This window comes from Ranitomeya variabilis, chromosome 6 (genome assembly GCF_051348905.1).
Source record: "Ranitomeya variabilis isolate aRanVar5 chromosome 6, aRanVar5.hap1, whole genome shotgun sequence".
Taxonomy (NCBI): domain Eukaryota; kingdom Metazoa; phylum Chordata; class Amphibia; order Anura; family Dendrobatidae; genus Ranitomeya; species Ranitomeya variabilis.
The window spans coordinates 26,568,416-26,594,319 of NC_135237.1; the positions used below are offsets into that span (position 1 = coordinate 26,568,416).

The 25,904-nt window shown below is 41.0% G+C and overlaps 1 protein-coding gene across 1 annotated transcript in view; it reads left to right on the forward strand.

The window, feature by feature from the left end:
- THSD7A (thrombospondin type 1 domain containing 7A) overlaps positions 1–25,904 on the forward strand; it is a 479,581-nt gene that overhangs the window by 196,740 nt on the left and 256,937 nt on the right. Inside the window, exon 3 of the mRNA XM_077268105.1 lies at positions 416–804. Within this exon, the coding sequence (XP_077124220.1) occupies positions 678–804 (127 nt within the window). The 5' untranslated portion in view covers positions 416–677. The remainder of the gene's footprint in view (positions 1–415; positions 805–25,904) is intronic.

Sequence of the window (25,904 nt, forward strand, 5' to 3'; positions counted from 1 at the left end):
TTTCTTACAATTGCTTGTAGTGTTGATTAATGCAAAGTTGGTAAAATGTCTGTGACCATATAATAATAATAATAATAGTTATTATTATTTACAGTTTTCTATTATTATTATTGTTGTTGTATTTGTACTATTATTTTTAGTTTTTATATTCTGTTTTTTATTCTCTTGTGCTCTGATTATTCTGCTATGTCTTCGGTGTATGGTGGTATTGTGTGTGATGCCATTCTTCCCCCCTGATCACATTCCTTCCCCATCTCCCACCCTATGACAGGTGAAGCCCACTCTCCGGCAGCAGCCTGGTGGCAGTCACATGCTGGTCCTCCTCGCTGCTGCCGCTGCTGCTGCTGCTGCTCGTCTTCTGCTTTTCCTTCCTCCCTCTCTCTGAATTTTCTTTCTCTTTTTTCCATTTCTCCAGCTGGTGTAATTTATTCCTACAACCTCCCAGACCAGCAGAGCCCGAGCAGTGAGCGGAGCCCCCCGCGGACAGATGTCTCCCTCCAGCTGACGGGAAGCTGCCGGTGACTGGGTGTAGGATGTAGCAGAGCCCGAGCACCAGGCGCCTCTATTGTTCCTCCATGGTACAGGCTCCTTCCTGCTGACACCGGAGACTACAACGGAGGGTGAAGCCCGACCGACTGCAGCGGCTCAGTGTGTCCGGCTGCGGCCACAGGAAGGCGATGGCTCTGCGGGGGAGAAGCCCCTCATCCGGGCGCTGCTGTGCGGGGATTGTGCTCATCCTGGCGGCGGCGCTATGGGGAGCGGAGGGAGAACAGGACGGAGAAAGTGTCTACCGGTGGAAGACAGGTGAGAGGGGGGCTCAGTGTGCTGTATGTGGGGTCCACAGAGGATGATGGGGCGTGTAGTGTTACCTGATGGGGAGCTGGGGGGGATGGATGTTGTTAATCTATTATCTAGGTATCTATCTATTATCTATCTATCTATCTATCTATCTATCTATCTATCTATCTATCTATCTATCTATTATCTATCTATCATCTATTATCTATCTATCATCTATTATCTATCTATCTATCTATCTATTATCTATCTATTTATCCATTATCATCTATCTATCTATAATCTATTATCTATCTATTTATCTATCTATCTATCTATCTATCTATCTATCTATCTATCATGTATCTATCATCTATTATCTATCTATTATCTATCTATTATCTATCTATTATCTATCTATCTATCTATCCATCTATTATCTATCTATCATCTATTATCTATCTATTATCTATCTATCTATTATCTATATATCATCTATCTATTATCTACCGATCGATCTATCTATCATCTATCTATCTATCTATCTATCTATCTATCTATCTATCTATCTATTATCTATCTATCATCTATCTATCTATCTATTATCTATCTATCTATCTATCTATCTATCTATCTATCTATCTATCTATTATCTATCTATTATCTATTATCTACCTATTATCTATCTATTATCTATCTATCTATCTATTATCTATCTATTATCTATCTATTTATCCATTATCATCTATCTATCTATAATCTATTATCTAGCTGTCATCTATTATCTATCTATCTATCTATCATCTATCTATCTATCTATCTATCTATCTATCTATCTATCTATCTATCTATCATCTATCTATCTATCTATTATCTATCATCTATCTATTATCTATCAGTCTTATCCTTTCAGCTTGTGTTTGGATGGTCCATATGACAGTAAAGTGCTTTGTCCTTAGGGTCACCATTGGGGTGAGTGTTTCTGGGCCGCTGTCATTTCTCAGTGTTGTGGATTTTACATTTATCTCTTTTTATTGCCTTCTGTTCTGGATACAGAAGCTCAGGATGAAACTTTCCAGCTGGCCTGATTTCTTATTTGACCGCAGTGACAAGTTTGCGTTTGGCAGTGACATACATTTAGTAAATGAGGTTCCTCCAGGACATCATTTCACAGTGTGACGGGCGCTGGAGACGCCGTTATTTCGGCTCTGGATGTCGTCCTGTGCTTGTAATCCAATGATCAGCATTGCAGGCTTGATTGGCTTTGTATAAGAGAGGCTCATGGTGCATGCAATGTGTCAGGATGGGTGGCGCTGCCCGCGGTCAGCCTCAAAATGACCAATTGAATGGCAAGGATGCCCGGTCATTAGACAGTTAACGCTGCTTAATAAACCGTATTATACTATATAGGTGGGAATAAAAACCTGCCTGTCTGTCTCAATGCCATCTTGGTGCCATGAGGGCAGATCCACTTACCCTCCCACAGATATCCTGCATTTATCCAGGCACTCAATGGTCAGATTATAAGGGCACCGCAGCCCTGCCCTTAGTGATGCCAGGGTGAAATGTGTGGCCGGCTGATCCTTTGTGTCATATGGGTTGAGGAGGAAAATGATGAGGCTGTGTTTTCATGTGGTTTCCATGGAAGGTTAATTAGCGCTGTTTGGACACAATGGCAGAATTTGCATAAGTCTGAATAGAGATAATGGAGATTATTGGTGACAGACTGGTCCAGATTGGAATGACAAGAAAGGAGATATTATAATTTGTCCTAAAATAGGGGTATGAGTAATGAAAGGGTGGATTCTACTGCAACTGTTGCAAATAGAATGTTGGGAAATGTGATACATTGTTTCCAAATATGAACATTCTGAACTCAGCACTGGTGTCCCCCCTGGATCACACTGACACTGACACACATATTCAGCACTGCTACATCTGTGAAGGTTACAAAGTCAGTGCCTTGTTTAACCCTAGACGTTCCGGACGGTTGCTCTTATAGCGTTGCTATACACAAAGCCGTCTTGATGAGCCGGGAGTCCAGAGTATATGTGACACAGACTGCTAAGCCTCTGTAAATTGGGTTAGCTTTCCATCTCGCTGATAGCACAGCTTATCACCATAATGGAAGGTACTCATTCTTTGATTTGTCTTAGCGCAGCCGTTGCCTCAAGGGCTTTCTCTAGTTCTAGACCCGGTGGATGTGATTAGGAAATGGATATTGGAAATAGACAACTGTTTAGCTGGGGCGAAATCATGTAAAATAAGGCAAGCAGTATTCATTCTTGTCATATGGTGCCTGTATGTATTCACTCTGTGCCGTCGAAATTGCTTCTTTGTGAGATCCTGACCCATCAATCGCTCAGTGCCGGAGGGCTGAGAGCTAAAAGGACCCACGTGCCCCCTCTCCATCCCATAAATTCATGGCAACCCAGTAGTGACCCTCTTTTTTTAGATACATTTCTGCACTAACCACACCGTTTACTAGGGTAAGGAAGAAAGCAAAAATGGACCCTCTATCCTAACAGGGTCAACAAGGGGCTACTCAAATTTTTTCAGTAGTTATATCTCTAGGCTCGGACTGGCCGACCGGAGAAGAGGAGAATTCTCCGGTAGGCCCCTGTGAAGGAGTGTTAATGTAATGAGTAGTTCTATTATACTTGATTCACAACTTGCAGAAAAAGGTATCAAATCATTAATTAAATTACCGAGCCAAATTAATATTACAGAGAAATAAAAGTTAATTTGTGTGCTAGGTTCAGGTTATTGCACTGGGCCCCAACAATCAATGTTACCGGCGAGCCTGTGCCATCGCATGGGGAAGGAGTGGTGGGGTCCGATGCAGCTGTCCGGTGTCCAAGTGCAGGATCCTTAACCGGAGACTAACTGGGGCCGTGACGCACCTTTAGAGCCAGAAGACTATGGTTTTTGAAAAAATATATCTTTTCTGGCTCTGATGGAGAACCCAATGGATTGTCAGCACTGATAAAGATTTATTGAATTGACATTTGTAATAAAAAAAAGTTTTACTTATATAATAAGTTCCAATTATGTCTTTTGGGGGAATGGTTCCCTTTCATCAGACTGGACAAATCTTTTAATTGAGTGACTGAGTTCAGAAAGATTTCATGATGGTGGAGGCCCCTAATATTTATAAGGGTCTACCTGCCTTTCTTTGTGATCTGACCACACTTGACCATTTTTACTGTTATCTATAGGAAAGGTGGTTACACATGTTTGCAACTTAGGACCCCCATACACATTAGGATTAAAGGGGTTGTCTGGGACTTTAACATTGATGGCCAATCTTTAGGAAAGGTTATCAATGTCTGTACTGAATATCTGCCCCCTATTCTTTCAGTAGGGGTTGGATGTGTAGTTTTGAGCATCGTCCACTATTCCATTGACAGAGCTGTCCAGCTCCGAAACCGAGCAGTTTCAGCTGGCACCGACACCGGGAACAACTAATTGGCGGGGGTGCCGGTGCGTACCCTCACCATGGATAAGCCATCAATGTTAAAGTCCTAGGCAACCCCTTTGAGTTGACTGAACCCACCGATATTGATGGGTTTGACCAACGGTCTCATGCGTATGGGGGAACTGGCTGACCAATGCTTGGGAGAGATCTCTATCGTACATGTCCAATTTCAGATTGGCGGTTGCATTGCTCTCCCAGAGATAAGCTGCTGGTCGATGTGTCAGTTGGATGATCGCCACTCCTGTGGATGGGACAGATGGCTAAGATGGCTGACAAAATATCGTTCAGCCGACAGTCATTTAGATTGTTTGGCCAGCCTTAGACTCAGTCCCGGCAGTGCATTGACTGAATGATGTGACCAGCCTACATGGAAAGAGGCCACCTGAAATTAGATGGGGCCTTGAAGGTAAATAGCAAGGTTTGAAGCAGACCTCTACCACCACCCTTGGTTTTCAAGGTGGCGCAGGCTCGGGGTATGGACCTTAGTTCCTTCTCATATATAATCCCAGGCAATTGTCTCAAATATATATATTTGTTGGTCAGAGTTAGAAGACCTGTAGTTTATAGGGTCAGATGTCCACTTTCCAGATGATAAGAGCTAATGTTGATCCCCCCTTAATTTATTTGTAGCTCTAATGACAGCTAGTTGATAAGTTGAGCGAGTATGAGGTGACATCATCACCCATCATGATGACATCACTTCTTAAAAATGGCATCAGATGTACATAAAATACTTATTAGATAACCATAAAATTACAAATGTGGTTGAGTATTTTTTTTAAAGCCATGCAATATATTGGTGTATTCTCCTGCACGTCGGTGATGGTCCCATCTGTATTGGGATTAGGTGGTATGTACTAGGTGCCCCGATGCCATCAATAATGGATATCGCTTCCACTGTAAGGACCTTTACAGCAAATCAATCTATGGCTGAGTCTCACTTATCAGCTACTTTCTCCAATTTCGAAGCGTAAACCTTATCATCACCTCTTCCATCAAGAGAAGCCATTATTAGCCAAGTGTCAGCTATTCACACCTCCTAAATTCGATTGACCTTTGCTCGCTCACGGCTATTCATGGCTTTCAGTGCAGACTATTGTGTATCTGTATGTAGCTGAGAATTGCACATATTAATTGGACATTATTGTAGCTGGGTGATGCTATCAATCTGCGGGTCTGGTTGACCAACCTGCTCTAATTACCCCTACATATATCGTACGATATGGCAGCCATTACAGATGCTGTAGGGGATCTCATCCTAGAGCTCGAGTTCTTTATGAGAAAATCACTTTCTTAGGAGGCTCCAATATTGCTTAACTAGGTCTTAAGGAAAGATGATTGGCGGGAATATAGGCAGTGACAGTCAAGCAGCTCACAAAAGTGGCTTGGCTGAATATGGTTTCTATTTTAGACAATGTGGTGAAACGTGAATCATTGTATAATCATGGGATAACCACAACCGTAATGCCACCACAGTTGGTAAACTATGGGAGCAGAGTCACATGTGACCTTTACTATTATTGCATTGCAAAACACGGTTACCTGTGTGATAAGTCAGTAAATACATACAGATTCTCAAAGAACCAAATAACCCCTGTGAGAGGAACCAAACAATTACAGAAATGTCACAACTCTGTTGTCGAATATCCTGGGGCCAGGGGTTCCTTCCCTGTCCCTAACGCAAAGGGTGCCCTAACTCGCCCTGTTCGTCGGATTCCTTTTGATGATGAAGACACCGGGGCCACATACCTTGAATTAGCTCCTGAATCTGCCCTTTGGCTGTACCCTTCCCCCACCCAGGGAAGAGGGGAGTAGCAGTGTACCGTAATACACCAACCAGACTAACCAGGTAATACGAACAGGGATAAAGGAAAATACCAATCATACAAATATAGTGCTGAAGTTCTCTGTTATTTTTTATATGCTATTTTCTTCAGAGCACCAACATCCTTAAGAGATAGTGAGCACCCCTTTATCCCTTTAATCTTACAAATATACTCACACAAACAACAGAGGTAAACACCGGGCAGTGGAGGATGGAGAAAAACCAAACCAGGAGAAAGACTGGAATTAGAACACACCCAAAACCTAGCATCAGTCTCAGATAAATCCGCCAAACGCCTTCTCAAACAACAACAAACCACAATATCCAACCATGCAGCATAAGCTAACTCTGGCAATGAGTGTTTGCCAGGGCCCAGAATATATTGAAGAGGGAAGTGAACAGCTGAGAGCCTTAATGCCGGAAAGCTTCCAAGAGCTCTCAACTGAGCAGATTAACCCCTACATTTCTAAAAGAAACCTATACTGTTTAATATGAAGGTGAAGTGCTTGTAATCAGTGCAGGAGTAGGAGAAATCAGACACTGCGGTCTTCTGGCTGCTCTCTGTCGTGGTAAACCCGTGACGAGAAACTTGCCTACATCTGCTAATAGATATATGTACATTTACCATATTTAATGCTAGATACATCTACTGCATCTATTACCAGATACATCTAATACATGTCCTTCCAGATATATCTCCTACAGAAGTATCTACATCTACTACAGAGATATTTGCTACATCTACCACCAGATATATCTACTACATCTACTACAGAAAGATATGTTACATCTACAGGAACATCTGCTACATCTATTACACAAACGTCTACTACAGAGAGATATGTTACATCTACAGGGACATCTACTACATCTACTACAGAAACATCTACTACAGGAAGATATGCTACATCTACAGGGACATCTGCTACATCTACTACAGAAACATATACTACAGAAAGATTTGCTACATCTACAGGAACATCTGCTACATCTACTACACAAACGTCTACTACAGAGAGATATGCTACAGCTACAGGAACATCTGCTACATCTACTACCGAAATGTCGCCTACATTATTACAGAAACATCTACCCGGTGTTACATGTAGTTATCTACTAATAATACCGCCTTTATCACCACTATATCTCTTACAATCTACATTTAGTGTAATACTCATTTACCACATCTACTGCAGTTTCTTATTCCTCTCCTAATAATATCTTAACCATGTAGCCGCAAAGTCTTCACGACCCAGTCAGCACTGCTACATCAGTATATTTCACTAATTAGACTTCTTATATTGAAGGGTTATTATTGTGTCCAAGTCCAAGGGTCTGACAACTGAACCTGACAAATGAGTCCACTTTTCATATATATCTTTATTATTACAATGTGTACACACTGAGATTGGTATAGAAACGCATTGTCCTCTAATAAGACGCAGAGCATCTGGGCTATAAAGCCATTTATCACTGTCTAATAGCCCCTCTGGAGGACGGTAGGACCCACCCGATCCTTGTGCGTGTGTTACTGAGGCCAGTGCACTTTGTCCTCCAGTAACAGAAAGGGTCATCTCAGCGCGCTGCGAGGCTCGCCCTGTAGGAATAGTCTTTGTGTCACCGCCGGCCACATTTAATATATTCTCCAAATGTTCTTGTTCACACACGAGCTACTATGTTCATTTGCAAATTCTGCAGGCCACACGTATCATTTCTGGGCATTGTCCAGTTTTATAGGACTTCTCCTTAGAAGTCAAGACCCCCTATGTGGAGTTCACAGAAAACCAATGATGTTTGCTATCCAAGGTTCTGAAATGCAAATGCATCCATACAAAGGGCCAAAGAATCTGCGGAGGCAGATGGGGAAGTGTTTACACCCATGTCCTTATCCAGATGGAGAAGAAGGCCACATGGATACAATAGATACCCCCGTCTCCTGTACTAAAATCTACAACAGATAGTTCTGTAAGATCCTAGCTACAGACTGTCTTCTCTACTGTACAAGATGTTGAGAGGTTTTAATGGATCCACATAGAAGGCCCATGAAGCTCCTTATCAGGGCTTATAGCCACTGTTGCGATCGAACAATGATGGCCCCAAATTTCAATACAACATGGCCAAGATCATTGTAGTCCAAATCCTAGTAGTTCCTGTCCCCGGCCATCACTTTGCTTCTCTATTCAGGTCTATACGATGTTTCCTGGGCGATAGCATTTGCCCAGATCCAGCTTCCTAGACCTTGCAAGAGCAAGCAACCACATTGGAAGTTCTCAAGATGAAGCCAATGGCTGTTTTTTTTTCAATCAGTCAAAAATGTCCAAACCCAGAGCAGAAATTCAGCAGCCAAAGTAAGGGGGCAAAACTGGGAGATAGGAACTACCTGCACCCAAATGGTGAACTTAGAGAACATGGCAGATGGTGTCCATACATTCCCTCATTGACATGGACTGGAAGGGAGCATAGACAACACTACCAAGAGTTGGCAGGTTGGCTCCTCAAGAAAAACAGTTGGATACCACACCAAAAACTCCTTCTCAAATATGAGGACCCCACCATGTGGAGCTCATACAGAGACCAATCCTGTTTTCCATCCAACCCACCAAAAATGTCTTGCAACCTGATCATGTAAAAGACTAATTATTGACTGAGAGGGCTCCTACATCGTGATAGACCTGCAATTATAAAGTGGTCCTTGTGTGTTGGCCAAAAAGATCAGGGTGGCAGCTGAGGGGCAGTTTACATGCCCTTGTGCATATTATTGGGAAGTGTACATTGATACTATACCTCCATTCTATAGCCAAGTTTCTGAGTATCCCATCATTTTAGAATGACTAGAACCTGTCCTGTCCAAAGTACTGAAAGACGTGGAAATTAATTTCTACGAAAAGTCTATATAATAGACCTACAACTATAATGTGACCTCCATGTGTTGATCTCAGAGACCATATGGACGGATATAGAATTTACCATATGATCTCATCTTCATGGACAAGAAGCTTTCGTAGATACTTTCCTCACTTCTTAAGGTCCACAAGATGGATATTTGGAGACCATGTCAGTCTCTTTAATGTTTGAGCTTCCGTTGTGGGGATATTAGAAGATGCTGTCATGTTTGTTGTCCAAGGTGCTGAAATACAGAGGTCTATTACATATGAGTGTTATCTTTCACCTTGAGTTAGAACGGATCCCAAGTGTTGACCTTGCAGGAGATGGTGGCTAATAGAGTTATTGATTTGTTCTTAGGTTTGTTGATTACAGAAGATGAATTACAGAAGACTTTATACATGGAGTTTCCAAAATGCCATATAACCATAGTGATTTGGCCCTCAGGACCTTTAGCATGATTACATATTGTCCTAGCTTTGCCTGGACTTTTCCTGACTTCTTCATTTCTGCAATCAGTGGAGGCCTCAGATCAAAGATCCATCAGCAAAGCTGTGAAGAAGTGGATGAAGGTGCCCATGCCACTTACATGAACCCAATAAGGAAATACAACATTATAGACAGTCTCTGCATACCTCCTTCTCCCGTATATTACATGCCGATTATATCCATATCCATATTTTCTGTTTTACAGTCCATCCCCTTATATTTAATCATTTCCACCTTTCATCTTTGCCTTCTGCCCTAATTCTGGACCTTTTATAGATGATATTGAAGTTTTGTAATCAAAACCGTAATGGGTTTTGTTCTATAATTTAGAGATATTGCGCCTCGTGCTCTGCAGACAACCTCTGACTTATCTTTATTACATAGCGTGACATTGGGGCTATAGTGATTGGTGAGGCTACACGGCCAAGTTATGACTCCGGACTACAGCTTGTCAGGGATTGATGAGAACATCTGCCTTAGAAAGCTTCCTATGGGGCTGGAAGACTATATGTATATATACTTATATATATATGTATATAATGTAATGATCTCTAAAAGTCCTAAAGTTAAAGCTATCACATTTCCTTTATATATATATATATATATATATATATATATATATATATATATATATATATATAGTCATCTTTTTTCATTTTAAAAATTACGAAAAGGAAAATGGGCCAATTGAAAAGTTTGGGCTCCCTGCATGGTTGTCACCTAGTAGCTCCCCTTTCGAAAGTATCACAGTCTGTAAACACTTTTTGTGGCCAGACAGGAGTCTTTCAGTTCTTGTTTGATGGATTTTCCTCCATTCTTCCTTGGAGAATTCCTCCAGTTCTGTGAGATTCCGGGGCCGTCTTGCATCCTCTGCTATTTTGAGGTCTAGCTGCAGATTTTCAATGATGTTCAGATCAGGGGACTGTGAGGGCCATTGTAAAACCGTCAGCTTGCGCCTATTGAGGTTGTCTATTGTGGATTTTGACGTGTGTTTAGGACCAGTGTCCACTTGTAGAAGTCATCCTCTTTTCGTCTTCAGCTTTTTTACAGATGGTGTTATGTTTGCACCAAAAATTTGTTGAAATTTCATTGGATCCATTCTTTCCTCTACCCATGAAATGTTCCCTGTAATGGAACGCATTGCTAAAGCAAGATTGATCCACTCCTATGCTTAGTGGTTAGCGAGATGTTCTTTTCCTGAAAGTCTGTGCCTTTTTTTCTCCACACATACCTGTGATCATTGTGGCCAAAGAGTTATATTTCAACCTCATCGCTCCATGGAACTTGTTTCCAAAATGCATGAAGCTTGTTTTGATGTTCTTTTGCATGCCTATGACTATGAATTTTATGGTGAGGATGCAGGAGAGGTTTTCTTCTGATGACTCTTCCATGAAGCCCATATTTGTGTAGATGTCTCTAAATAGTACAACAATGCACCACAACTCCAGAGTTAAATCTTTCTGAAAACGCTTTGCTCTCTTCTTATAGCCTTCTGCTTTGTGGTCCTCCACCATTTTCATTTTCAGAGTGCTAGGCTGCTGCTTAGAAGAACCCATGGCTGCAGTTTTTTGAAACAAGGTTAGAGGAGGCTGGGTTTTTATAAAGCTGGAAAATTTTCATCACCTGGCCTTTCCTAACAATGATAGTTAACAAACCATAACCCTAACAGGCTAATTAAATCTCCAAGGGTGCCCAAATCTTTACATCAGCCCATTTTCCTTTATTTTTAAAATGTACAAAAATGACTATATATTACTTTTTTTGCCTAAAATATAAAGGAAATGTGTCATCTTTAACTTTAGGCTTTTTAGAGATCATTTCATCTTCAACTTGCGTATCTGTTCACAATAACAGTGATTTTGACCTGGGGCGCCCAAACTTTATATATATTTAATTTTTTTTTTACTTGACTGAGTTTCATAGAATATTTTTTAACCCAAAACATGACAGTGAAATTAATAATTTAACTTTCATCTCAAAATCTTCAGGTTTACTCAAATTAGTTGATGGCACAGTGGCAGTGGCTATGGTTTGTTTTTTCTTTTTTGGGGGGGGTTAAGTGTTAAATTCATGGTATTTGTTGGCTTTCATTGCCTGTATGTACGACTATGCATTTAATAAACAGAGTTTAAAATTAGTTGATGGAAAAATGAACACACCCCACATCGAAAACTTCTACATCTAGTATTTGATATGGCTTCCATGATTTTTAAGGACAGCACCGAGTCTTCTAGGCTTGCATGGTACAAATTGGCGACATATTGCAACTTCTATTTTTCCCATTTTCTCTCTTCAGACTTCACAATAGGTGTCCAGTTGGGGTCAGATCAGGAGACAGTTGGTCACTGAATCACTTTCACCCTGTATTCAGAAATGCAACAGATGTGTGTTTTGGATCATTTTCATGTTGGGAAAGTGCTTGTCTACCAAGAGCATGTAGTGATGGCGGCATCTTCTCTGTCACTATAGAACAGGACATCTGTGAATTCATGAACCCATCAATGATATGTAGCACCTGACACCAGCAGTGTCCAAATAAGGACACTGCCACCACCAGGTCTCACTGTAGGCACCAAAAAATTAGTACAATTAATTTAGAAAAATGCATGGTCCCTACAGTGAAACATGGTGGTGGCAGTGTCCATTCCATGTTTTGGAAATTGTTCTTGTATTGAGTAAGATTTTGATTAAAATCTTACTTTTCAAAGCAGTATAATCATATGTTCATTATATGTATAATTTAATTTTCTCCTGAATATATTCACAGTAGGGGCGATACACTTCTGAATTATTGCATCCCTTGAATCCTAATGAGCGGCACGGCTCAATGACAAAGTACAACTATCATCTGGAAAATCCCCTCTTTGGATTTCAGTAGAATGTGTCTTCAGAAAATGGTTTATTGTTAAAATCAAATTTCATTTTAAATTTTATATTAAAAAGTAAAGAATATTTTAAAAAAAGGGTTTCTTTTAAGAAAAAAAAATCATATGAAAATAAATCTTAAATCTTGCAATTTTCGCTCTGCCCACGAGGCCTAAAACTAGACTCGTGCTTCCTGTTCCAATTCAGTAGACACCCAGGCATTTAATAATAATAATAATAATAATAATAATTTTTATTTATATAGCGCCAACATATTCCGCAGCGCTTTACAACTTATAGAGGGGACTTGTACAGACAATAGACATTACAGCTTAACAGAAATCACAGTTCAAAACAGATACCAGGAGGAATGAGGGCCCTGCTCGCAAGCTTACAAACTATGAGGAAAAGGGGAGACACGAGAGGTGGATGGTAACAATTGCTTTAGTTATTTGGACCAGCCATAGTGTAAGGCTCGGGTGTTCATGTAAAGCTGCATGAACCAGTTACCTGCCTAAGTATGTAACAGTACAGACACAGAGTGCTATTAACTGCATAAAGTGTATGAGAACATGATGAGAGGAACCTGATTTTTTTTTTGAATGGGCCACCCAGGGATGGTTAGGTTGATGCATTGAGGCGGTAGGCCACTCTGAACAAATGAGTTTTTAGGGCACGCTTAAAACTGTGGGGATTGGGGATTAATCGTATTAACCTGGGTACTGCATTCCAAAGAATCGGCGCAGCACGTGTAAAGTCTTGGAGACGGGAGTGGGAGGTTCTGATTATTGAGGATGCTAACCTGAGGTCATTAGCGGAGTGGAGGGCACGGGTAGGGTGGTAGACTGAGACCAGAGAGGAGATGTAGGGTGGTGCTGAGCCATGGAGTGCTTTGTGGATGAGGGTAGTAGTTTTGTACTGGATTCTGGAGTGGATGGGTAGCCAGTGTAATGACTGGCACAAGGTAGATGCATCGGTGTAACGGTTGGTGAGGAATATGATCCTGGCTGCAGCATTCAGGACAGATTGGAGCGGGGAGAGTTTGGTAAGAGGGAGGCCGATTAGTAGAGAGTTACAATAGTCCAGATGAGAATGAATAAGTGAGACAGTAAGAGTTTTTGCAGAGTCGAAAGTAAGAAAAGGGCGAATTCTAGAAATGTTTTTGAGATGCAGATAAGAAGAGCGAGCCAGTGATCGGATGTGGGGGGGTGAATGAAAGCTCGGAATCAAGGATGACCCCAAGACAGCGGGCATGTTGCTTGGGAGTAATGGTGGAACCACCCAAGGAGATGGCAATGGCAGGCAAAGGTAGGTTAGTAGAGGGAGAGAACACGAGGAGGTCAGTTTTTGACAGGTTCAGTTTCAGATAGAGGGAGGACATGATGTTGGAGACAGCGGTAAGACAATCACTGGTGTTTTCTAAAAAGGTCGGCGTGATAACAGGAGCAGAGGTGTATAATTGGGTGTCATCAGCATAGAGATGGTACTGGAAACCAAATCTACTGATTGTTTGTCCAATAGGGGCAGTATACAAAGAGAAGAGGAGGGGGCCTAGGACTGATCCTTGAGGAACCCCAACAGTTAGGGGAAGGTGAGAGGAGGAGGAACCAGCAAAACATACAGTGAAGGATCGGTCAGAGAGATAGGAGGAGAACCAAGAGAGAACGGTGTCCTTGAGGCCGATGGAGCGGAGCATAGTGAGGAGGAGCTGATGATCCACAATGTCGAATGCTGTGGAGAGATCCAAGAGAATTAGCATGGAGTAGTGACCATTAGATTTAGCTGTTAGTAGATCATTAGAGACTTTAGTGAGGGCAGTTTCAGTAGAGTGTAAAGAGCGGAAGCCAGATTGAAGAGGGTCGAGAAGAGAGTTATCTGAGAGATAGCGGGTAAGACGGGAGTGGACCAGGCGTTCCAGGAGTTTGGAGATTAGAGACAGGTCTATAATTAGCGGCACAATTTTGGTCGAGGGAGGGTTTTTTAAGTAATGGATGTATGATGGCATGCTTAAATGAGGAGGGAAAAATACCGGAAGTGAGGGAAAGGTTGAATATTTTTGTTAGGTGAGAGGTGACAGCAGGGGAAAGGGACTGGAATAGAGATGTGACGGAATGGGGTCACTGGTGCAAGTGGTCGGGCGAGAAGATGCATTTAAAAAAAAAAACGAACTTGAAAACTTCATCTAAGCTGTAGGTCATTTCTTTTGCCACATTCCAGGTGCAAGCCAATTTCTTTCCCTTTTAGTGAGCTGTTAAAGAAACGGTGCCTCTCTTAAATGTGTGCAACCTCCAGGATTGGTGCCTTCCAGGAGACAGTGAAATGATCTTGTTTGCTGCTGTTTCCTGTTCTCCCCTCTCGTTGAGTCTGTCCACCGTACACCGCTTTGCAACTAGACAGTTGGATGTCTATAGATGGGTCTTCGATGTTTGACGCTACATTGTAGATAGGGGGGTTGGATATTAAATTAACCAAGCACTAGGAGCCATTGTCTTAATTAGTTTGGTTGATGGAGAATTTGTAATTGAGGTCGAGTACTAATTACACCTAAACCTTGGTTTCTGAGCCCCCCATTTTCAGAAGAGGATTGTAGGTGACGTCCCTGTTACAAATGTAGGATTGGGTCCCAGGTGGTCAACAGTTGTAGAGTTACGGTCAAGCTTAGTCCATTGCTTCCTTCTTCGATCTCCTCTCGGGGAAAGCATGCATTCCTGACTCAATATTCCCAGACTCTCCTGTTCTGCAATTATGTTCCCGTTGATGTCACCCGTCTTTGAAGTGAGTCCCGTTACCCTCTCTATCTCCCTGACAACCTATTTCTCAAGAACGTCTCGAAGCCTCTTGTACGTTACAGACAATATTGTTTCTTAGGTTTTACCTGTAGCCGTCAAAGAGTTTTATTTCTGATTTAATCAAGAAGGTCGGTTAAATGACTTTGGTTTAGAGACTTTTTGTTTTTGCCTGAATCCTTCATTATTAATGTAAGAGCTACTTGCTGACTGCAGCACAACAATAGTAAGTGAAATCCAGGTTAATGAGACCCATAGTAGAATGACCTGAAGGGGAAGACAATGTTAACGGCGCTGAATACAACACATGGTTTTCTCCATTGTAGCCTCCGGTCTTTATTCTTTCCGACCATGGATAATTAAAGGGGTTGTTTGGTCTAGAAAACAAAAGAAATAACATTAGTAGGGAAGTTAAATGGGTATTGCTATACCATATGAAAGACCATCCCTACAAGAAAGAATACAGGAAGCCTTTGCGAAAAAGATTTTCGTAAGGGGTAGTTTCATGAGGACAACCCTAAATACTGAATATGGACATTATAAATGGGACTTTTCTGCTCAGGACCCCCATTTTCTCTGTAAGTCACAATGTAGAGTATTTCCTGTACAAATGGATGTAATTAATGTAAATGATCATTTAATAATTCCTGGCTTCCCTTTGCTTAAAGAAGCTTGTCCATCAAAGTTGCTATCCTCTTAATATGTTGCAGAACTTTATACCAATGTCTACTTACAATTGCTCATTTTGTCTTTCTACCCAGATAATTCTTCTCTTTGCTCAGTGTAGAAACAGGAAGTCTCTTGTCCCTGTATCACTCATTCCCCTCTTCACCTCCTGACCCAGCTGCTGCTTCCTCCCCCCTACCAGGGACTTTGGCAGTGATTTATGACTCATACGGGGAAAATTGACCTCCTATTTCTACATAGAGCTTAGAAGGATTTTGCTAGTCAGTTTTTAATCACATGATGACGGATTGGAAAAGGGATGAATTATCTGGGTAGAAAGGCAAAAAGAGCAATTGTAAGTACACAGTGCTATATAATATGATGACTGCAATATATTAAGGGGATAAAAACTGTGATGGGAGGAGAAGGAAGAGGAGGAGGTGGAGGAGGAGGACAAGTAGGAGGATTGCTTCCTTAATCAGCTGTTTTCTGAGAGATTGGGGTGCCATGAGTGGGATCAAGGTTGACATATTGATTTTTTTTCTAATAGGACAATCCCTTTAAACCACTAACCATTGTTAGTCAACTAACCCCCTAGCACCTGCCATATAAAAAAGGGATGATTTTATTTAAATAACCCATTTAATACAGATGGGTCTCTCCATCAATTTGCCAAAGTAGAGAAAAGCCACCTAGAGTGTCGCTCTTTGGAAGACACAGACCAGCCATCCATCACTTATATAGATCATTGATTTCAGTGGGCTGCCTGCAATGCTTCATCTCTCCTGTGGTGGCGCTACAGAAGAATTGAACTTAAGAATGTAAAAAATGAACAATCCCTTTAAGGAGGACTCATTCATACAATGTAAAGGTTATAAAAACCTTCACGTGACTCTTTGGAAACATTCTGATAATGTCACCACCAAAATTATACTGGTCTCTCTAATGTCAAAAGATCACTGAGGGTCTTCACAATTTCTGGAGGTTTGGCTGGTCCCATCAGGGAAGTCACTCTTTATGTGCATTTACGCAGAGAGTTTGGCTTCCTAGATGCGTCAGGAGTCAGACAACCATGGCTTGAGGACCAGTACAGGCAGCCTTGGTTTAGGAGCGGGAGCATGAAGACCACCATGGATCTCCAGAATGGTGGGAACCAGTTGACCACAACCTGATACCTTCGTGAAGGGCAAAAAGAGTCAATTTTCATTATATTTCCTCAAATGATCACTATAATGATTGGTAATGTCAATCATATATAAATCTGTATTGTCGGAATTTCTGGAAAACATTTGTCTAGATCTGATTTCCTCTTCTCACCATGAAGCCACAAAACATTCTGTACCGGAAAGTATAGCTCCATGGATGGAAATTACCAGAAACGTCCATTACCTTCTCTTCTATTATTTGGCAGCAGAGACGGTAAAGTGGGAAAATATATCTTGATTATTTGTACATTTTGGCTTCTCGGAGGCTGCGTGCGGCCAAATTCTTCTTAAAATATTAATGTTCCTCCACTATGATGTGAAGATCTGACAGTGCAGATTTCTCGGGCTAGGTGTGGAATGGGCAGCTTTGTTCTCTACGCGTAAATGTAGCGTCCTACTAATGAGAAGCATTGCGGGGATAGTGGACGTGAAAAAAATATTCGTGTGGGTGAATAATGTGGAATTAGATCCTCAAAAGCAGAACAACAATCAGGCGTATCTTCATATTTCACCAGTCGTTGGTGGCATTTAGTCTCTGCGTCCTACATGTAGGTCGCTCGGTGCGAGATACCTAAATGATCGGTTCCTTCTCTCCTCCACTCAAAATCTTAATTATCAATGTGCCACAATGTTTCAGCTCCAAGAGAAAGATAAAGCCTTGAGCTGAAACATTGTATTCTTTGTGTTTTAGGGGTAAGGATAAGGATCCTTCTTACGGAGGGTGACACGTTGGCTTAGGGAGATGTATAGACCATGCATACAAATTGCCTCTTCCCAGAGAACTGGATCCCTAGCTCTACCTATTGTACTTAGCAATCTTAAAAGTCAATTTTGACACATTAAAGAGCCTTCCTACGTGACTTAAGATAAGGCTTTTTGCATATTTAAATTCCCAGAGGAGCATTGCACGATTTCTAAGTCTCCTTATGCCAACTTTCCACTCCCCGCAAAGTGAAACTTTACCCCTTAGCTTAGCCCACTTGTCCAAGGCGTCTCAAACAGCCAAATCAGTTCTTTTACTTTGCACTGATGAGAGGCAAACACCCCGGTCGATATAGTCTTTAGAATTGTTACTTCCATTATGTAGCACTATAGTTCTAGTCGTCTTCAATGTGATACTGCTATATGGATACACTGTGATACTGCTATATGGATACAATGTGATACTGCTATATGGATACAATGTGATACTGCTATATGGATGCAATGTGATACTGCTATATGGATGCAATGTGATACTGCTATATGGATACAATGTGATACTGCTATATGGATACACTGTGATACTGCTGTATGGATACAATGTGATACTCCTTATATTGATACAATGTGATACTGCTATATGGATACAATGTGATACTGCTATATGGATACAATGTGATACTGCTATATGGATACAATGTGATACTGCTATATGGATACAATGTGATACTGCTATATGGATACACTGTGATACTGCTATATGGATACAATGTGATACTGCTATATGGATACAATGTGATACTGCTATATGGATACAATGTGATACTGCTATATGGATACACTGTGATACTGCTATATGGATACAATGTGATACTGCTTATATTGATACACTGATACTGCTATATGGAAACAATGTGATACTGCTATATGGATGCAATGTGATACTGCTGTATGGATACAATGTGATACTGCTATATGGATACAATATGATACTGATGTATGGATACAATATGATACTGCTATATGGATACACTGATACTGCTATATGGATACAATGTGATACTGCTATATGGATACTATGTGATAGTGCTATATGGATACACTGTGATACTGCTATATGGATACAATGTGATACTGCTATATGGATACAGTGTGATACTGCTATATGGATACAATGTGATACTGCTATATGGATACAATGTGATACTGCTATATGGATACAATGTGATACTGCTGTATGGATACAGTGTGATACTGCTATATGTAGACAATGTGATAATGTGATACTGCTATATGGATACAATGTGATACTGCTATATGGATACACTGTGATACTGCTATATGGATACACTGTGATAGTGCTATGTGGATACAATGTGATACTGCTATATGGATACAATGTGATACTGCTATATGGATACACTGTGATACTGCTATATGGATACAATGTGATACTGCTATATGGATACACTGTTATACTGCTATATGGATACAATGTGATACTGCTATATGGATACAATGTGATACTGCTGTATGGATACAATGTGATACTGCTCTATGGATACAATGTGATACTGCTATGTGGATACAATGTGATACTGCTGTATGGATACAGTGTGATACTGCTATGTGGATACAATGTGATACTGCTATATAGATACACTGTGATACTGCTATATGAATACAATATGATACTGCTATATAGATACAATATGATACTGCTATATGGATACACTGTGATACTGCTATATGGATACACTGTGATACTGCTATATGGATACACTGTGATACTGCTATATGGATACAATGTGATACTGCTATATGGATACACTGTGATACTGCTATATGGATGCAATGTGATACTGCTATATGGATGCAATGTGATACTGCTATATGGATGCAATGTGATACTGCTATATGGATACAATGTGATACTGCTATATGGATACAATGTGATACTGCTATATGGATACAATGTGATACTGCTATATGGATACAATATGATACTGCTATATGGATACGCTGTGATACTGCTATATAGATACAATGTGATACTGCTATATGGATACACTGTGATACTGCTATATGGATACACTGTGATACTGCTATATAGATACAATGTGATACTGCTTTATGGATACACTGTGATACTGCTATATGGATACACTGTGATACTGCTATATGGATACAATGTGATACTGCTGTATGGATACAATGTGATACTGCTATATGGATACAATGTGATACTGCTATATGGATACAATGTGATACTGCTATATGTAGACAATGTGATACTGCTATATGGATGCAATGTGATACTGCTATATGGATGCAATGTGATACTGCTATATGGATACAGTGTGATACTGCTATATGTAGACAATGTGATACTGCTCTTTGGATACAATGTGATACTGCTATATGGATGCAATGTGATACTGCTATATGGATACAGTGTGATACTGCTATATGGATACAATGTGATACTGGGAACTCTACAATGTGGAATGGGCCAGAGGCCAGGGTACGAGGTACAGGAGGGAGAGACAGAAGTGTAGTCAGACAGTCCGTGGTCAGGGCAGGTAGCACGTGTTAACAATCCAAAGCTGGAGTCAAGGATGGAGAAGTCAAAGTGAGCGGGTAAGCAGGCCAGGTTGATAATGGGAGACAGAATTCAGAGATATACATAAACATGTGCTAGCAGGCTACGAACCAATGTTCAGGCAAGAAGAGATGGGAGGAACTGTCTAATATAGACACAGGATAAGCCAGTGAACATAATCTGTGCAGCAGGGTTAAATTCCTGCTCCCTAAAGCCAAATGGAAGCCACATTCAGATGCAGCAGTGCTGAGGTGCGCTGCAAGAGGCAAGCTCAGCAGGACTGCCTGACACGAGGAGACGTCACGTGGTGAGTAGGGCGGTGCTGAGGAGTCATGGGAGTTACCGCCGTGACACAGACTAACTGAGGTTGACGGGGGGTGCACATAGATTTTGCACAGGTCTTCACTACTTATTATACTCTCTGTCTTCAGTCTTAGTATTGTGGTAGTTTGTTACCGATGATGGTTTGTGCCGGCACCAGCAGTGCATGGGGCTTCTTCTCTCACAGAGGGAGCATCAATCACCCCGACCTTCTCATGTGTTATTGTAATTATGCGTCTGTGTTCCTGTCGATCCCGAGGTTTATATTTCAGAGATGAGAATATAGAAGTAATGTTTCTCACTGACACAAATCACATTCCCCCAGCGAGGACGGACAGAGCCACTTACAGGACTATTATTCCATTACATCACGCAGCGTCAGTGCGACTGAATTTATATTTATGTTGTATAATTGGGAGAGTTGCCAGAGAAGATATCCTGTGTGATAAATCTAGGAACAATCTGTGTCCTGTGTATTGTGAGAGGTAAATATGTCAGAGATCCGGGAGATACATAAGGCATTAAAGGGGTATTCCAATCATACGCCATCACTTTATGATCAGCGGGGTCCGACCTCTGTGAGCCTCATGGATCCTAAGATTGAAAGAGGCTGTATCACTGCTTTATGGCTCTTTTGTAGTTTATTCCTCCCTCTACACAGAGGAACGGCCACGTGACCGATTCCAGAGAATAAGGTCAGCTTGTATTGTTAAAGCATTTTTTGGAAATGTTTTTTTTTCATATCATGATCTTTATTTAAACGAAAAAAAAGTAATCTTCCAATTCTCCCACTGACCACTGAGGATTTTTTTCTGATTCGTACTTCTTGACTTCTAAAGAAGCGTTTTCAGCAGGCTCATTATCATCAGAGGCAGTATTACAATGACATCTGATACCATGATCCAGCAATAACAATAGATGATGTCACAATAGATGACCCTGCGCCTCCTCCCTTCACAATGACCTTTGCACTCGCACATTAGATGCTTCAGTACAAAAGATAGGATCAGGGGTTTATATTGATGTGTCTTGTTTTCTCTCTCATAGATAGGTAGGTAGATAAATAGATAGATAATAAATAATAGATAGATAATAAATAGATAGATAGATAGATAGATAGATAGATAGATAGATAGATAGATAGATAGATAATAGATAGATAACACAGGTCAACAAAAAAAAAAAAATTTTCTGGTGTCCAAAATATTTTAATGAATTTGGGGTATTTTTGGGGTGCTGATTCTGAATATGCTATCAGTTTTGCCAGATTGGCTCAAGTTTTTGAGATTTTTGGTATCTTATTTATAGCACTTGTTGGTAAATGCGACGCATCATCTCATTAATTTCTTTGGATTAGTACTTGAACTGAGCAGTTCTCAATATAGTTTTGTGTTAATTAGTGTTCTAAAAGTTTGTTCATAGCTTGATTTTTGCACTAACTTTATGTTGTTGTCTGTTTTCCAGTGAAAAGCATGAACTCATCAAGAAGAAGTTGTCTTAACGATCCAGACTCATTCTGTTACATTTGTGGTGAATACACACTGCCAAAACATAGAAGAAACATAACAGACTTCGTAAAAAAAGTGTATTTTGCCTATTTTGGGGTTATGCTTGGGGACCAAGACAAGTTTTGGGCACCACACATAGTGTGCAAAGCATGTATCGAATTATTACGAAAATGGAGCAAAGGACAAAGAAAAAGCTTCAAATTTGGTGTTCCAATGGTGTGGAGAGAGACAAAAAATCATCATGATGACTGTTATTTCTGTGCAGTGCAAGTGCAAGGATTCAATAAGCATAAGAAACGAAAATGGGAGTAACATGGAATCTGCAAGAAGGCCTGTCCCTCATTGTGAAGATGTGCCTGTACCTGTGTTTACCAGAAATAACAGTCATCATGATGATTTTTTGGCTCTCTCCACACCATTGGAACACCAAATTTGAAGCTTTTTCTTTGTCCTTTGCTCCATTTTCGTAATAATTCGATACATGCTTTGCACACTATGTGTGGTGCCCAAAACTTGTCTTGGTCCTCAAGCATAACCCCAAAATAGGCAAAATACACTTTTTTTTACGAAGTCTGTTATGTTATGTATATTGAGAACTGCTCAGTTCAAGTACTAATCCAAAGAAATTAATGAGATGATGCGTCGCATTTACCAACAAGTGCTATAAATAAGATACCAAAAATCTCAAAAACTTGAGCCAATCTGGCAAAACTGATGACATATTCAGAATCAGCACCCCAAAAATACCCTAAATTCGATGAAATATCTTTGGCACCAAAAATGCTGTTGACCAGTGTAATAGATCGATTAGATACATGGATGGATGGATTGATAGATTAAATCATATTTGCTTTGTGTATAGCTCTAAGAATTGCTTTTTAGGAGATAGCTTCCTCTGTGACAATACCTTTTGTGTCTCGGTTGTTTTGCCGTTTTATGTGTTTTCCTCTTGGCTGAGTTTCTTAGTGCATCTGCCTATTAATGTCAATTAAATGGTGAAAACAAGATATATGCTGCTCTGATGATCCCTATGAAGCCATTAAGCTGTAAGATGCAAACTTTGATTGAAGCTTCATCCAGCAGAACAATCACTTGGGAGCCCCAACTAAATTTCTCTCCTACTCTATGAACAATATTGCGTTTATTGTAAACTCTCATTGGGAATTCATCCGGATAATTCCATTGAGATCACAAATAAAATGCTGACTGGGATTGCATCAAGCTGCATCAAGCAATAGAGCGGAGCTTTATGTGAGGCTGATGATGACTCTCTATGTACAGTCTTATGCACAGTGCACCAAATAAATATTAACCGCCATCAGGTGATTGGTTTTTGTTTGGTCATTTCTATGGATGAAAATGGTATATGGACAATAAGACTGGGATCATCGGTAATCACATATAGAGACAAACCCAGGAAAAGGCTATGGGGTACTGTACTTGTTCTGTCAACGCATGGTCAACTACCGATCACCGTATGGTCAACCACTAATCAATGCATACTCAACCACTGATTAACGCATCATCAATCACCAATCAACACATGCTCAGCCACTCATCAGGGCATTGCTCAACCACCAACCAATGCATGCTCAACCGCCGATGAACACATGCTCAACCACTGATCAGAAGATGCTCAACCACCGATCAACACATGCTCAACCACTGATCAGAACATGCTCAACCACCGATCAACACATGCTCAACCACTGATCAGAACATGCTCAACCATCGATCAACACATGCTCAACCACTGATCAACAAATGCTCAACCACTGATCAGAACATGCTCAACCACTGATCAACATATGCTCAACTACTGATCAACACACGCTCAACCACTGATCAGGGCATGCTCAACCACTGTTCAACACATTCTCAACCACTGATCAACACATGCTCAACCACTGATCAACACATGCTCAACCACTGATCAGGGCATGCTCAACCACTGTTCAACGCATTCTCAACCACTGATCAGAACATGCTCAACCACTTATCAGAACATGCTCAACCACCGTTCAGCGCATGCTCATTCACTGATCGGGGCATGTTCAACTACTAATCAACAAAAGCTTAGCCACTGATCAAAGCTTCTTGAGTATTATTCAACACATGCTCAACCATAGATCTATGAATGGTCAAACACCGATCCATCTGCACATGCTCAACTGATGATCAATGAATGATCAACACGTGAGCCAAACATTTTCTTCACACACCGATCCATCAATTCACACAGGTTCAACCACCAATCAGTGCTTGGTTAACCACCTTTCAACCCATGCTCAACTACTAATCCATTCAAGTCCATCCTCACTGTGGTCATTCAGCAAGGAGAACTGGACCTTCATTCTAATTTATGGGCTTTCCAATGGTGAAGCACCAGTGATTGGACATATACACTCACTGGCCACTTTATTAGGTACACCTGTCCAACTTCTTGTTAACACTTAATTTCTAATCAGCCAATCACATGGCGGCAACTCAGTGCATTTAGGCATGTAGACATGGTCAAGACAATCTCCTGCAGTTCAAACCGAGCATCAGTATGGGGAAGAAAGGTGATTTGAGTGCCTTTGAACGTGGCATGGTTGTTGGTGCCAGAAGGGCTGGTCTGAGTATTTCAGAAACTGCTGATCTACTGGGATTTTCACGCACAACCATCTCTAGGGTTTACAGAGAATGGTCCGAAAAAGAAAAAAAATCCAGTGAGCGTCAGTTCTGTGGGCGGAAATGCCTTGTTGATGCCAGAGGTCAGAGGAGAATGGGCAGACTGGTTCGAGCTGATAGAAAGGCAACAGTGACTCAAATCGCCACCCGTTACAACCAAGGTAGGCCTAAGAGCATCTCTGAACGCACAGTGCGTCAAACTTTGAGGCAGATGGGCTACAGCAGCAGAAGACCACACCGGGTACCACTCCTTTCAGCTAAGAACAGGAAACTGAGGCTACAATTTGTACAAGCTCATCGAAATTGGACAGTAGAAGATTGGAAAAACGTTGCTTGGTCTGATGAGTCTCGATTTCTGCTGCGACATTCGGATGGTAGGGTCAGAATTTGGCGTAAACAACATGAAAGCATGGATCCATCCTGCCTTGTATGGAGCATCTTTGGGATGTGCAGCCGACAAATCTGCGGCAACTGTGTGATGCCATCATGTCAATATGGACCAAAATCTCTGAGGAATGCTCCCAGCACCTTGTTGAATCTATGCCACGAAGAATTGAGGCAGTTCTGAAGGCAAAAGGGGGTCCAACCCGTTACTAGCATGGTGTACCTAATAAAGTGGCCGGTGAGTGTATAACTCGTACTGTAGATAGGTGATACCTTTCCATTGTGGGACTACCCTTTTAGGTTAGTCCATCACCTGGCTCAAAGTCTCATAGTAAATAATGAAAAACTGTTAATATTATTCTTTATGTTGCAAATTACGATGCGTGCCCATATTTTCACCATAATTTGGACTCTCTCTTCTTTATCCCTATTCTTGATAACTTTTTAAAAGGTGGACAGGTCCTCCTGTGACCGCAACAAATTTACTAGAATTCAGTGTAAATAAATAATCAGTTTTCCACTGTATAGGTGATGCTTTTTAAGTCAGGGTGGATCCCACTGTAAGACCAGCCAAGTGGAGTTGAATGGAGCTACTGGTCGATCATGCACCCCTCTACTACAAGCCACTGGCGAAGTTTTCTTTGTATGTTCAGTGTCAATGACCTCGAATGGAGAGACTATTCATGCATATACACTCACTGGCCACTTTATTAGGTACACCTGTCCAACTTCTTGTTAAC